At 45.4% G+C, this 15,937-nt stretch overlaps 1 protein-coding gene and 1 long non-coding RNA gene across 4 annotated transcripts in view; both read left to right on the top strand.

Annotated features, from left to right (window-relative positions):
• Window positions 1-857: 857 nt before the first annotated feature.
• LOC139061307 (uncharacterized) lies at window positions 858-14,336 on the top strand. Of its 2 annotated transcripts, XR_011515351.1 has the most exons (5): window positions 858-1,017; window positions 7,019-7,152; window positions 7,424-7,585; window positions 13,386-13,517; window positions 13,839-14,336. It is a non-coding gene; the product is annotated as an uncharacterized lncRNA (long non-coding RNA). The 2 variants fall into 2 exon arrangements; XR_011515350.1 differs by lacking the exon at window positions 13,386-13,517.
• A 1,147-nt stretch (window positions 14,337-15,483) lies between these two features.
• LOC139061303 (calcium-activated chloride channel regulator 1-like) overlaps window positions 15,484-15,937 on the top strand; it is a 197,585-nt gene continuing 197,131 nt past the window's right edge. For both annotated transcript variants that reach the window (XM_070541086.1, XM_070541085.1), the window contains exon 1: window positions 15,484-15,777. In XM_070541086.1, coding sequence (XP_070397187.1) covers window positions 15,552-15,777 — 226 coding nt within the window. In that variant the 5' untranslated portion in view covers window positions 15,484-15,551. The remainder of the gene's footprint in view (window positions 15,778-15,937) is intronic.

The raw sequence follows: 15,937 nt of genomic DNA, 5'->3' as shown, positions 1-15,937 counted from the left end.
TTATCTGCCTAAACCGGGAGTGCAGCCGTGGGTGTGAACGTGCGCGAAATACACACCCTCACCTCAGAACTCTTTTGGCTGCTGGCGATAACTTTGATCTTTGATGCACTTAAAGTTAAACCGTGCTTCACCTTGCTATCACGCAGCAACATTGTCTCATCTTTGTCTTGCCTGTTTCAGTCATCAAACACCCGAGCATCGGGATGAGCCAGGAAGTATACGAAGTTTCCCACTACACTGTACTAAGTTGGCTATGCTCAGAAGCACTCTAAAAACATACGCCCCCTATTGCGCGCATATTCACCCCACAAAGACAATTGCGATCTGTCATGCCTGCATTGTCTTTTTCTTCAAAACGCTGCGCTCATCATTGTCCTGGCAATAACGTTCTGTCATGCTGATAACGAGCGTGTCGTTCGTGACGTGGAGGTACCGAGCTCGTAGCCAAAAAAAAAGAAATGCATTTCCTTTTTAAAGACTGCGAGCGCCGTACTTTTAAGTCGCGGACGGCAAGCGCATTATCCGCATGACAGAGGATTCTCGACAGGCAGTCGATAGTAAAGCGTTTACAAAAAAAGGAAGCACAAGCGAGATAGATGACGATTATCGTTGTGCGGCCAATATGAACCCAAAAGGGTGCAACTGTTTTCCCACACAAGAATCATCTGTTTTGCTTGCGTTTCCTTTCTTGATAACAATGCGCTCGCTTCTGTCCTGTCGAGAATGCTCTGTCGCGCTGATATCGCGCATGTCATTCGTGACTTGAAAGCAGCGGGGTTCCAGCGTTAAAGAAATGCAATGCGGACAAGATCGATCACGATTGTTGTTTTCTGGCAAGATAAGACCGAAATGGTGTAGAGTGAAGGGAGGGAAATGAGATAGGGTAAAGCAACCGCTGCGCCGGTGCGAAATAAGGGAAGCGCGGGTAGATGTCACGCTCCAGTGTGTTCGCTCCCATGGCTTCTGGGTGAAGTATCTCGCGGGGCACAGCTTTCGACCAACTACACGTTTCTCACGGTAAGCTTTACTGTCATTTTCCCTTGCCTGCAAGATGAATCAGAACGGGATAGCGTTAAGGGCCTCGTGTTGCAATATATCCGGTGTGGCCGCCGTGGTCAGCATGAAAAAAATGATGCCGAACCACGCAGGCCCTCCGCTTAGCGCATAGGCGTTACTGAACTAATTGAATTTGTCAAAGTAAAATGCGTCAGACAATTCGTTAAATATGACTTGCACATAGGTACAGAAATGACAGCGTCATGTTATAGTTTGGATATACGAGATAATTTATTTCTGTTATTCGGAAACTCAAACACAAACCCCTTTTCCTGCTGCCGTCTGAGGTTTGTCATAGTGGGAGCTGCACGCCCTGCTGGGTTCCTTGCAAAATTAACCAGATGGAGCTCGCAGCCGCGGTGGTGGTGGCGCCCGCATGAGGGGAAAGAAAAGAAAAAGAACCAGAAAGCTCACATTCGTGCATAGCGTTTGCCGACAGCGTTTGCAAATAAACATTAGCGTTACATAAGCTGCATTTGCCGGGAAGCGTGAGAAGCAGTCTAATACCCCTGTTACACGGGCACTTGCAACGGCCGTTAACGCGAACGGCAGTTGAACGCCGTAACGGCAGTGGGAACGGAACGGTGGTGGCAGCGCTCACACGGCACTTTCCATGCTCAGTCGGTTCACTTCCGTTTCGACGATTGATCACGTGACTCTTGAACTTTTTACCTCGCCAACTCTAAAAAAAATTTTGTTTCTCCAATTATTTTCTGCGCTACATGCTGTACAATGTGTTTGTTTAACTATTTGCAAAAGTTGTTTGCAAAACTAGCGAAGGAGCTCAATTAGCTGATCCAATCCGATCCATGGCGTTGCAAAATGGCTGCGTTTGTTGTGGTTTCAACGTGGTGAAGCGTCCCATTTCACGTTTCATTGCTTGTACTAACCGCAGCTTCACTGTGCATATCCTTTTTTCTTTCGTACCGCGAGTGACCGTCTGCGCGATTCAGCAGGTGCAGTGTTGAACGTGGTACGACTTTGCGACGCGCACCCCAGAACAGCCGCGAAATGGCGGATAGCCGGCCACCTTATGATTGCGACCGTGATTGTCCACCCGATTTGCTTCTCCTGGTTGCGCACTACGAGCAAAACGCTTTTGCGCCGGCGCGCTCACCTGAAGCGCGGACACGTTGCTGCTGGGGCCTGCCATCTTGTCTACTGCACGACGAAACGGACGGAAGCGGCGGCGCAACGGAGACCGGCGAGCTCCGTTGATTTCAATCGCCGTTGGATTTCCAACGGCGCTCGCGCAGCCGTGTAACTCCGCCTAACGGCCGTTAAGGCCAACTGCCGTTTTCCTTAACGGCCGTTAAAGTGCCAGGGGTAATAGATGTTTGAATGCTATCGCGTTCCACTTTTAAAGCCGAACCCTCCTGCAAGTTTGTTGTTCGTGCTTACATTCGAGACTCGTTTCGACTGGTTGGCCCTCGACAGCGATTCTCTTGAACTCCGGGTTCCGATTCTCCGGGACCAATAAAAACGTGTTGTGAGTGCAAACATGATGCCGCAGTTGTTGGTCTAAAGGGTACGTCGCGGCGTCACGGACATTTTGTTACGACGTGTTGTGCAAAAAGGGACTGCCGTATTCAAATGTCAAAATGTATATACAAATAAAACTGAATAAAAATGGCTTTAGTCGCTTACATTTTTTGCTCACTCTAGTGTGTGCCACATTTCAGCTACAGTTTGTCTAGCTTTGGGCCACGCCGCCTTGTCCGACATGGCAATACTGCTCCGCCAACAAGTTCGTAGTTTACACGGCCGGGCGCGGTCGAGCGCGCCGTACTTTTGCACGACAGGCGAAACATCAATTGCGACACCAAATTAGTGGACAGCTGTACAAATGAGGGTAGTAGTTTTACCAGTTTTATAAGCTCGGAAACATTCGCTTACTAACTGAATTACCAAGCATGGTGGCAGCGCACACAAGCAAACATGAACAGACGCCACTCGACGAGTGCGGACAGTCACTGTTAAAATGCTGGTGCGAGCAAATGCGGCAGCAGCAGCCAAGGCTGTGAACGTGTGGTCCATTGCTTCAACGCAGGAGCGACGAGAACACAGCGCGAACAAAGGTGTGGGCCGTTTGCACATAACTGTCAAGTACGGCGCGAGCAAAAACACGCGGCCGTGCAAACTACTAATTGTCTGTGGGAGACGAAGCCGCACCCCCTCCTCCCGCGCAGCCTTCCCACTTTCCTCCATATATGGGGCGCGAGATTTAACCGCGATCATCAGTGCCCTCTGCGCCGGCGGACTCTACACCGCCCCTAGTAGAGCGTTCATACCCCTATACCTAACCCATCCCAGGCCGGCACACGAGCCGCCCGGAAGAAAGCGACCCTCCCCTCCCCCCGAAACCTTGTGCGCTATGCAGAACGCCGGGCTATCTCTTTTTCGTGCGCATAGTTGAGCCGCCATCGTCGGCTCTCGCACGTTTTCGCTCCAACACGCAGAATACGGCACGCGGCGCGTGGCGTCGATTTTCTCGCCCTCGGATTTTATGCGGAAGGCCACTGCGACGGCGATGGCAGGTATGCGCTAGGAGTGTGCATATATTTGCTATCACAATATTAGTATTGAAATTGTCCGAAGGCCGGTATTTCAACACAGGGCTTCTCGCTCAGCAACCTGTTATTGAAACCGTTACGCCACAGGTGCAAGCTTCAGTAAGTGCCATCGAATAGGCTTTCTGGAATAAAAGCTAGCGCGTCGAGACATTTTGGGCGCTTATAACCGCAGCGTCAATAGAAGAAATTGGTGCATCAGAAAAACCACGAGTGCTACCCGACACTATGAATCACCAATGAAGACATGAGCAAATATTATACAGGGAGTTTCAGCGAACACTTTCAAAATTTTTGAAAGGTGGCATGTGGCAATAGCTCGATTCTAATTTATGAGCCGGTCTGCTCAAAGCAGCGGACACTTCTCGCACAAAGAATTTATATGCAAAATCAACTCATCAACTAGAATTCGCTTCATAAATTTGTAACTAATTATTTTATGACCCATATTGCAATTTAGAAATTGTACCAGTGGACTACGCAAGGCGGATCCACTTTAAATGAGTTCTCAGAATGATACACGTACCTAGAAATAAATTTGCGAACTTTGCGGAAAATTAATTGGACTTCCAGTTACTTGTGTGCTTCAGTGCATGAATCCACGTTTTGTTAACGAATTAAGTGGAACGTCAATGCCCTTCTCCACAAAGTTAGGGAATTGGTATCTCGAAACGGGTGTCATCTTCAAAATTTGTACCAAGTGGATCCGCCTTGCGAACTACACGGCTGCAATTTGTAACTTTCAATATGGGCTATAATGTAATAATTTGAAAACCTGATAAGTGAATTTTTAATAATTAGTCCTTAGTCATTATTAATTAGTCCTAGAATAGCATGCTGTTCTTTAAAAGTGATATTTATACCTGAAAAGCCACACTTCATGTAAGCACACAAACGGCGAATGAACCAGTGGCCCCATAAAGGCTTCGCTTTACTTAAACGTCAGCTACACTCCAGTCTTCCTGCTTTTATTTTTCATCCATTTACCTCAACATGAGTAAATATTTGATACTATATTGGCCTCGCCATGACGAAATTAGCAAGTAGCTTTGGCGGGCCAGCTAAGTTCGAGAACGCTACATCATGGCATTGCGGAAGTGAGAGAAACCAAATTTTTGTAGTATCTGACAAGAGGTTGTAAATCCCTGATGCACCCATAGCAGTTATATTTAGCTCACATGTTCACAGCAACCTCTACAACAGATTGGAAAAGTGTTTTCACAACAGTCCCGGCCACGGCGGCCGCATTTCAATGGGGCGAAATGCGAAAACGCCCGTGTACTTAGATTTAGGTGGAGGTTTAAGAAAGCCGGGTGGTCGAGATTTCCGGAGTCCTCCACTACGTCGTGCCTCATAATCAGAAAGCGGTTTTGGCACGTCAGACCCCATAATTCTAACACTAACAACTGTATTAGCCGCGGGTACGTTTGATGAAACTATATACATATTAGCAAAAAAAGGAAGGTCAAGCGAATTTTAGAGAGAACAATACGGATCCGACACCCTGTGAGAATCGATGCAAGCGATGTTTTTTCTATTGTTTGCTTTTACTGACGACATTAGGCAGTCACCTTGGCGGCAAATTTTAATTTATTCAGAGTTTCGTTGAATATGAGACTGGCGTGATCAAGTTGAACGTTACCTTGCGTAAATGCCCATTCTCTGCGTAGTACACAGAACAAACCGCGAGTCGTGTTTGTTTGAGGCGTTGTCGGGCGCCAGTGTTCATGACATCTCAGAATGTTAGTATTGCTATGGCCTCACACAGCACGTCGCCTTGAGGGACAAATGTTAACTTTAGTTGAATTATGGGGCTGTATACCTGTCAAAGCCACAAACGGATTACGATGCACGACGTAGTCGCGGACTCCGGAATAATTTTGAACACCCCCTGCCCCGGCTTCGTTAACGTGCACCAAAATATAAGTGCAACAGTGCTTTTGTATTTCGCCCCCGCCAAAACGCGGTGGCGCGGTCGGGATCGAACCCGCCACATCGAGCAATGTTACGGCCGCAATCCTGCCGGGAGTGTTTATTTGACGTGCGACCTCTTCCGTGGTGTCGCCTAGACACTAATTAGGAGCTTCGATGCGGCTTTGCGTCGGCACGCCATGGGCCATTTGTCCGCTTGAGAAGTATGCAGGGTGTTTGTTTTTCACAAATAGCAGAAACCACACCTTAAACTAAAATTCATTTAGTTTGGCGTAACCGCTGTCGCGCCAAGGAGTAGCGTTTGCTGCTCTTCTCACGTTGCCTTGGTGCGGCATCTTGGTGCGTGCGAAATGCGAAAACACCCATGTACTTAGATTTAGGTGCACGTTAAAGAACCTCAAGTGGTCGAAATTTCCGGAGTCCTCGACTACGGTGTGTCTCAGAATGAGGAAGGGGTTTTGGCACGGTAAACCCCATAATTTAGAAAATATGCGTCTACCATAGGAGTCCTTGTGGGATTGTTGCGCATGTCAACATGGTAATCGTGTGGATAAGAGTCGACAGCAACCATTGGAGTTGGCCAGAACTGTTGGTTGGCGCAGGGTTCTTTTTTATTCACTTTGTGCTCACCGGTGTAGTTGTTAAGGTCATGACACGGTCATCCAACTATTTATTATTGCGTCAGCAACTATACTAACGCTCGAAGCGCATTCGGGACGTCACTGTTATCGCATCGACGGCGAATGCGCTGTTTGAACGAGGAGGGTAGTAGGCTATCTATAACGATGGACTCAATAGCTTGGTAGGAAAGACAGGATGACGATGATGGAAATTTATTGAGAATAGACGAAGTTGTTTCGTCGCTATCCTAGTGGGTTCCCCGTACAGGTAACCATGCGGCCTAGACAGGACGGTTTCTTTTCCTTTTCTGGTACGTCTACTTCGAAAGCCACTTTTCAGCTTATTCGTGCGTCGATTCCCGTGACATTATATAGAAAACTGTGACCTAACTGATGATCCTGAATTATAGTGCTGTAGTATAGGTTCTTAGGAGAAGCACGCAGGTGATAGTGATCCTGATGATGATTCTAATGGTGATTATGTAGGCGCGATGCGATGATCGTGATGGCGATTACGCATTATAAGATGTTGCATGTCGCATAAAACTCTAGATGACGTCCATGAAACCTTGATGCTCGACCTAGGGCCTCGGAATAAACATCATAGTAAAAACATCCTATTCTCACTCACAACGTGCCCAGGTCGAACTTTTACTTCATCTACATAGAGCAGACGGTAAATCACCTTGCAACTTTTTTATATTCGATTTATTTCCTCTTCAGTTTTTTATGGCCGGCTACAAAAATCTTCATTTTTTTTGTTTTTCCCTCATGGTATTGTTTTCGTACTTTTCGTTTTCTTTTCATAATACCATTTGATTCTTGGTTTACCTCGCGCAGTGGGTGCGTGCCATTTTCTGAGCGAATTCTGGGCCATCAACGCTGCACGAGCATCCCGCGCGAGGTAGCATTCGGATTTTCCGTGCTCGTACAAGAAGAAAAGCTCCTCAATCGGCCGACGTTCTTCGTTTCAGGTGAGTAATACTGAATTTCTTGCTGCTTGTTCGTTTTTAGCCCTTCTCTTCGTGTATCCTTTTTGCGAAGGGCCTTTATGTGGCAGCCAGTCTATCTTTATTCTTTCAAGCAGGCCGCGATCGCTCTGGACGCCTTGTGTTCCCGTTAGTTAGTAATTTGCCTCTGAATTTGGTGCTGTATATATTTGTATGTGTAAATTGTTTGCACGCTAATCTCAACTCTATGCCATTCCCTATGGTGCCCTCTAACTTAAGTATTATTCCGTTGCAGAAACCGAAAACGCCAGAGCTGTGGTTTTACCGAGTTGACCGCTACCTCCTCTGGTCGAACGTCACTGGGAGTGCTAAGTTCAGCAGAGGTGGAACTGGGTGCTCTGTGCCAGCCGAGTCCTGTACTCAAGCATTCTTGAGGTCCTCATCAGCTGATAAATCGGTAAGCCAGCTTGCACTCTCAGTCTCATTCGCTCCAAATCCAAGTTCGCTGGATTGACGCAAGTCTGTCATACGTAGAGGCGCATAATAATAATAATAATAATAATAATAATAATAATAATAATAATAATAATAATAATAATAATAATAATAATAATAATAATGTTTATTTGGCACGGTAGGACTATTACAACCCATCGTACTTCGTAATTTCTTTTTGTTTGACCAGAATGCGACTTTTATTAATGTAGGTTCGGAGGAGAGGTTGAACTCTTTCTATGGTTATTGTTTTTACCACTACAAATGAAGTTGGTTGCGAAAATGCTTACAAGATAAAGGAATATAGAAACAGCGCCCGCTTCCTACGTAGCATGCGGGAAGTGGTTTGGGGCGCATGTATAATTGCTGTGGCAGCCTTAGGCTGTAGGCTTGCTGCATTTTAACGTATCATCGCTGCAAATATTTAAACAAATATCTATGAACGTCAGCGAAGGTTACGGAACACGTTTCCTTAAGAGGAATGAGTACATTATCAGTGACAGTCCACATAATTATATATTTTTTTCATTATATTCTAGAGTGAACCCTTCTTACCAAGCGTGTCTTCAAAGATACATCCGAATGCACTGTAGGGAAATGCCAAATAATTTCTCACGCGGAGTAAAATTATTATACACCTTAAACTGTTTAGGTATAGGTGTTAAAATCCGCAGTACTATCGGTATAGCGTTCCTGAAAGGGTTTATTTCGTAGGCATTTTCAGAGAGGCTGTATCTCTGCTTTCCGAGTAGAACCCTGTGAGTGTTAGCCAGCGCCACAACTCAGAGCTAGGTGGTGGATGTAGAACATCCTTTATGCCGCAGGCGCGAGAAATCAGTCAATGCTTCCTCACGAGAATTTCCTTTCAGTGCACCGTAATAAGGCTAGTACGAGTGGGTAAACATTGTCCTCCCTTAAAGCCGCGGTGATTCCCTTCAGATATTATGCCACGTGGCCATGGCTATGTCGCATCTCCTTCAAGCGGTGACGCACATGATGACTACATCATATTGGTTTAAACATTGTTTGTAGCTGTGTGTCTCTGCTACGCCATTTTATTGTCAAGCATGTATTACACAAAGCGAAATTTAAAGAACATTCCGCGCGACGGACCCAAATACAACGGCACTCTACGGGCAATGTTTGATCGCTTTCTTTTAGTGCTAGAAGGAGACGGATGCCACCACGGGCGTTTACCGCATGTGCAAACTACAAAGCATCTGTTACAGATATTGTTTAGGTTGTATCACCTTCTGATAAAATAAAGAAAATCTAACCCATCAGCTTTCGAATGTTTATATAATACTTTTGTGAGATTTGTCAGTAAACGGTGGCGATAAAGAAGGTTCTGCGACCAAGTTGCTGATGTGTTCAGTCGGTTATCTTTAAGGTTTCTGCTACTCATAGATTTAAGACCAAAAAATAATGGCGAACAGAAAAGTACACCCATTGGGAATAAAACCTGAGTGTCTGTGTGGAAGGCGGAGGTGGTACTGCTCCACCACACTACAACTCAAGATTGTGGCTTCTTGACGGACGTTCTCACCTTTCCTAACACACGTTGAATTGTCTTCATAACGCCTTTCTTTGTGACGTATCGCACCTAGCAAGGATATTTTTCTGCTATCATTCTAGGCAAACTCTATACCAAGCCTGTAGTCGCTGTAGTTTGTTCCATGCACACGCCTGCACTGCAAGACGAACGTAATACATTGCTGGTACCATTAATGTTCCTGCTGCCACATATGAAACTGCCGCTCCTATATTCATGTGCGATGACATACGCGTCCCGTCGGCTGCAGTTGCAAGGGTTGTAGCAAACGATCCGCATTTCCATACCGAAGTAGGCCATCCGTTTGAGGAAACGGCGAGGTATATGAAATTTGGGCACTTATTTTTTAAAGGTGCACACATTACTTTGCATACGTGCGTCATTAAAAATGAGCTTAATGCAGCGGCATGTTTCAAAAAATCCCGCCAACGCAACATGGGAAGCCGCTCGGTTAGCTCGTCTGACTTACGTCACGGGCGCCTGCTACGTAGATGCATGGGGATGAGGCGGCTGGAATGTCAGTTGAGCGGCACCTCTGATATCAGCAGTGATGTGCATTCTAACGCGACAGCGTTCAGCAGCTCGTACCGCAGAAGAGCCGGTGTCGTCGGCGTTGGCCGTGAGCAATGGCCGGAAGGCAATTCATAAATAAAAACAGCTTGCAAGATGGGCTGGGTGTGAATCGATCCAGGGTCTCTGGAGTGTGAGACGGAGACGCTACTAGTCTGCCATGAGTTCGATGGTTCAAAGCGAGACAAAAGCGCCTCTAGTGAATGCGGTTTTGCCATAGAAACGTGCCGTAGAAAGTTATGCTGCGGTGTATATCTGTAATTATGAGCATGTATATTACAGAAGTCGCAGTTAAATGAGTGGCGAAGTACGTTTCTGCTACATTTCTTTTGTACTTGGCGCACACGCACAGCTTGCGGCAAACACAGAAGACCCCCTCCTCGCAATGTACGGCGCTGCCCCAACAGATGGCGCGCCATTCGCCCACTTCTCCCCTTCGTCTCGTTTGAGCGCATTGGGGCCGTGCGGGGACCGGTGCGAGGATGCCCCAACGCCCTCGCGTTTATTAAGTTTTCTCACTCTCTCCCCTTCCAACTTCCAGCATTGGTCACTCCAATCCACGTGTTTCGGCGACGCGGCTCCTCTTTCTGCTCACAGCGCGATTCCTAGGTGCAGCGTTCGATGCGGGACGCCTCTGATGTGATCGCTGCACCGAAGCGCGTGTGGTGGGAAAACGTCCCCTGCGATGTGTGCCGTGCTACTGGCGAGGAGGCATGCGTCGGTGTGGTGCTCCAAAGCGAGATAAAGGACGATCCCAACGAGGCGTCAGCCCCATGATCGCGTCCGGCTTCAAGGCGCGTCGCGGCCCCGGCTGCACGTGCCGATCACGACGTTTGGCTTGCGTAGATCGTTTCTCTCTCCGAGATACCGAGTTCTTTGGTTGGTTCCGCTTGCTCAGGCACACGTTTCGTCTTTGTGTGACTCAAGAGTATGCCGGGCGAATGAGTGGGCGGTGCAAACGGGGTGCGATAATGCTATCGCGTTCCACTCTTGAAGGCGATGCTTAAGCGTCCTCCATTTTTTTTTAACCTTGTAATATGGTAAAAAATAAATGTGTCATCCTGGCAATTCGCTTAAAGCAGATGAGCCTTGCGAACTCTCTGGCTGTAGTTTGTAAAATGCATTATTTGCCGTAAAGCAAAGAACTCCAAGTCATTTAACTTACTTGAATATTACTATTCGAACAAGCTTTTTTACGTAGAAGGGATGCCCCCTTCATCAAGTAATAAGGTCAAGTGCTAGAATTGTGCTATATACCACAGGCGGTTTTTAACGATTCGGTGCTACTAAGAAAAAACAATGCATTTGTGTCTCACAATAAATAGGCGGTGTAGGTCTGTTCTTTTTATATAGGACTCGCAGTTGCTTTATTCGACGGTTTATCTCAGCAGCAGTGCTAATGGCAGTTGTGGTGTGTGTGTGCGTGTGTGCGTGCGTGTGTGTGTGTGTGTGTGTTTGTGTGTGTGTGTGTGTGTGTGTGTGTGTGTGTGTGTGTGTGTGTGAGAGAGAGAGAGAGAGCTCCGTCTTTATACCCAGCACCCACACCTAAATATTGCGAAGCCGAAAAAGACAAATGCTTTTCGCGAATGCAGGTGGCCAAAGCAACACAGCAACTGTACGCTGACCCCTTAGAAAACAATTGTACAATTTAGTCGTCACTGTATGAAGTTCTGGTCCCGTTCGTCATGAGTGAAATTATTTACATAATATACACACTTATGATACAAGTTCGCAATCACTGCCTCTACTTGCAACACTCAAAGGGAGTGCAGACTTAGACGTTAAGTGCGAGAGCTGTGCAATATTTTCTCTTCGAATACGCGCTTCGAAATCGGGTTTCGCTAACGAGAAGATGCATCAAAGTGGCCGACAGACGCCCACGTTCTTTACAGTTCTTGTGTTTTGAAACCGATTTCGCAACGGCGCCTACATTCGTGATGTATTTCATTCGTCGCAGGCTCATACTCTATTAGAACGATTGGCTGGTGGCTTGCGTCTTTCCACGTGCGCTTCAAAACGGAGCCGATTTGTTCTTTCTTCATAATGGATCTCTTGAAGGACTTTTTACAGCACACAAACAGCAATTCAGCTTTTCGTTAGACCACCCGTGACATCGAACGTGTTTAAACGAGGGCGAATGCATGGAAATGTACGCGGTCTACTGCAAAAGGCTGCACGACGGGTAACACCAGCGCAAGTGCTGGTGACAAAGCGGCTCGTCACAAACGCTTGATGTGTCGCACGCTTCCTGCACAACAAAACCACAAAAATAAATAGTATGGCAAGGTAAGATGAATTCACACATAATCACAATGTGGCGTTAGGCTTATAAAATACAAGCGTGACTTTCTCGAAGAAAGGGTAAGCAAAGCCAAATTAGCCGACAATGTTTAAGAGCACGTCAGAACATTACAACTGAGAAGAGATAGACAACGTTAAATGGCCTGGCACGAGAACGAGAATTTTTTATTGGCACTCCTGGTGTAAAAATTTCTGTAAGAACATGTTTATCTAGGGCACCTAATAATGGGAGAACATGGTGATTAGGAATAAACTTACACGAGGAAAAATGACTGGGCAGCATGCAACAGATATTACCAAGTCCTGTCTGGCAGTTTACCGCTATCGTTGAAAAGACTACAGTATTTTTGTATTTAACTGGAACTAAGGTCTTCCGCTGAAACTGTTAGGTTTACAGAGAAGTTTGAGATGTTAAGGACGGGGCAATGAGCAATACAATAAAAAGTGTTATACGTAACGTTAAGGGCTGGGAAGAGAGGGCATATTACGAAGCAAATGTGGTATCCGATATATTACTGGAAACTAGGATGACGAAATTGATGGACGCTTAAGCGGTGGTATATTATAGAGCTGTACAATAGGTGGCTAGAGTTAAAAAGTGAAGTTCAGAAGGAATTGCTGTATCTTAGACTTCTCCCCCATCTCTTCCCATTGTTTGTCATTTTTGTGTTTGTGTAGTCAATTTGCCATGTGTGTGTTGAATACAAACTGTTCATTTTCGCAAATTTGCCAATTTAGCTTTTTTATGACAAGCCCAATAATTGTCTCTTCTATATATTACACGCGTATTCCACATAGATTATCTTGTAGATATGATAGACTCAGGTTTAGCTAGTGTATTGGGTATTAAGACATAGCGGTTATTCCAGGGAAAGTGAAATGAGCATTTAGGTATTAGTATTATCGCGAACTCTGTTAGTGTTTTTCATTGCTGCGCATATGCTATCGCCCACTGATTGTCACAGCATAGCTGTTTATGGCTAGGTTCCGGCGGATCTCGTCACCATGCACGTAGACCAACAATTCTTCATAGATGATGCTATGCGGGCTGCCCTTGGCGGAGGTGAAGCAGGCTTCAAGCATTCCGCATACGTGTGCCGATCCCTAAGACAGTGCAATACCGGGCCAACCTGCAGCAGAGATGCACTTTTCAATTAACATACCCACTGGACATCGCTTGGCTGATCATCGATCTTCAGAGTACTGGCACTGAATTAAGGCACTGAATATTTTTTTCGCTACTTGCTTACCAATTTTCATCCATAATGATCCCGTATCTTGTTTGTCTTTGGCGCGCAGACTGTCCCAATGTTGCCTTCATTTTTCTATGCTCACACAGAATTGACCTTTTTAACCTGCGCGAAGATACAAGCCGATGGTCGAAGGTTCTTTAGTTCTATTTCACCGGATCGGAGCGCATAAAACACAGCCCGGCGCATCGCTGATTTATTCAGTTGTACTGGCGTTGACGGTATGTTTCCTCGTCTGACAGTTTTCCGTAACATTTTAACATGCTGAATTTTCGAAACATTTGTGCGTATACAACTATTGCAGTTTCGTTGAGCTTATACATTGTTTGATGACGTCTGTGGTCTAATAAATGTCCATATTGTCCACATTTTTTCGCTAGATGGAATAAGATTTCGTAAATACTTTAGCCTCAGCCGTAGTTAGAAATGAAATCGCAGCTGCGAGATAAGCGTGCAGAATACGAAGGTTGTGGATAACGGTGAAAGCAACTGGTAAATCAATGGTTAAAATATTTCCTTATGTTTTGTCACTTCCGTTACAGAAGAAGCCCTTGTCATGTTCGAGCGTCTACTGCTTGCGCTGGCCTTGTTTTGTCTCCTGGGCAACGAGAATGGACTTGAAATCGACGATGGAGACGGAGGCTACGTTAACCTCTTAGTCTCGATCCATCCGGACACCCTACCAGATGAAGCGATTGTCGACAACCTAAAGGCATGTGGGAAATTGCGAGCGATAATCTACGTTTATTCTAATAGAATGTTTTCAAACGGGGTACTCAAACGTGTTCGACCAAAAATGACATATTGTTTTCGTTTATTTTGCTGCTGATTCCTGCTCTTCAGACCATAATGTATAATTTCATTGGGACAGTTTTAACCTGTTACTTCCTATTTTCTGATAGTTTCGGGCTGTACTTATTGCCCATTGTCATACACACAATGTCTTTACGGAATAAAGAAAAGACACCGTGTACTCACGCGAACATTGCGGAACTACAGCCCAAGTGACTTTTCAATAAAATGGCTTTATCACTTTGAAATGCCGGTAACTTCTACTGTCTTTTTCGAACAATGTCCACCAAAGACCACGGAGGTATAAGCTCGCATCTTGCATGCAAGCCAAAGTAAAGACACCCTTCGCGCACATGGGATGGATGGATGTATGAACTGATGGTATGATCGTCCCCTTTGAAATTGAGATATCTGTGGCGCCACCAACCTCTTTTTCTAGTTTTGCCAAAAGTGTTCTCTTTCTTCTACAGAAAAGAGTTTTCCAACATCAAACATTCTGAGTTACTATTAGAAATTTTGATTTTGAAAGCCTCCGTTGTGCCTTGTCTGGCTACATTTCTGGTACCAAACCTTCTACCTTTGTCCTCTTTATACCTGAACCCAGAGGATTCAGGGAGGCTATGTGAGCCTAAACGCGCAAGTAGGTAGACGTATTCCTATTCAAGTTAAATTTGATCCATCGTTTTCTTAACTTTACCATAGCAAGCCCATGTCTCTTTTTCCACTGTGTAAGTCATTTTCTTGCTACGCGTTTTAAGACATCATTGATCTTGCTTCCAAAAGTAAGGAGGTTCACTTTGAGTTAAGAAAAGTTGTTTCCTTCCTGATTTTGGTTTAACCAATAAGTAGTTACTCATAGGTGGTTCCTTTTCCATAGTCACAACACCTACAGCATTGTGTCATCATCTTTGATTTTATTGTGTAACGTTCTTTGTTGCCATAACGGTCTCATGCTTGCTGGTAAAGCCTCGTCGCTTGATTTGCTCCAGTGTACATCATTAATATTTTTCGTATAGAAATACTTGAAGATTCCCGCAACCCATTTATTTCACGTTCCTGAGTCGTACGTTGAAATCAATATTACTCTGAACTTCCAGGCTTCAATATTTTTCCATGCATTCTAACACCCTGCGCGAATTCAATTTTAGTATGCGCGTGTGCCTCCGATGCGAGGCGCTCCAGTCATCGTCGGTTGCTGTCAGGTTATGCCTGTAACTCTGACTTCAAACAAATAGCCGAATTTACAAATATTTCCTGCATCAATTATACCTTCGCGCTGTGGTTGTTTAATGAATGAAAAACCCACGGCGGATCTACACGCTAGCGGTCGTAAAACCACAAAGCTTATTTGTGTCTTGCCAGAAAAAAAAACGCCATGTTGTCACATGCAGGACCTCCTACAATCGTCGTCAGAGCTCCTGCACGAGGCCACTGGTGGCCTGGTTTTTATCAAGCAAGTGGTTATGGAGTTTCCCAACACGTGGCCGCACAGGATAACAGCTCGAAGCGAACCTAAATATTTGTTCTCAAAGAGCGATGTACGTGTTGAAGCTCTGAAGAGCGGCCACAAAGGAGGTTCCTTCAGTACAAAGCTACGGAGGAGGTGTGGGCAACGTGGCGACTTCATCCGTGTTTCGCCCGACGTTCTGGCGGAGCTCAACACAACAAAGGAGGCCCTAAACGACGCAAGTATGGCACTTTTCTATTCATTTTCCAACAACATTGTAATAGTATATGATAGACTACCATGGCTCGTACTACTACTACAACTAATAATAATAATAATAATAATAATAATAATAATAATAATAATAATAATAATAATAATAATAATAATAATAATAATAAT

The sequence above is a fragment of the Dermacentor albipictus genome, chromosome 6 (assembly GCF_038994185.2).
Source record: "Dermacentor albipictus isolate Rhodes 1998 colony chromosome 6, USDA_Dalb.pri_finalv2, whole genome shotgun sequence".
Classification (NCBI taxonomy): Eukaryota; Metazoa; Arthropoda; class Arachnida; order Ixodida; family Ixodidae; genus Dermacentor; species Dermacentor albipictus.
Note: the sequence above shows the minus strand (reverse complement) of the source record. Positions and strands in the feature narration are given on the sequence as shown.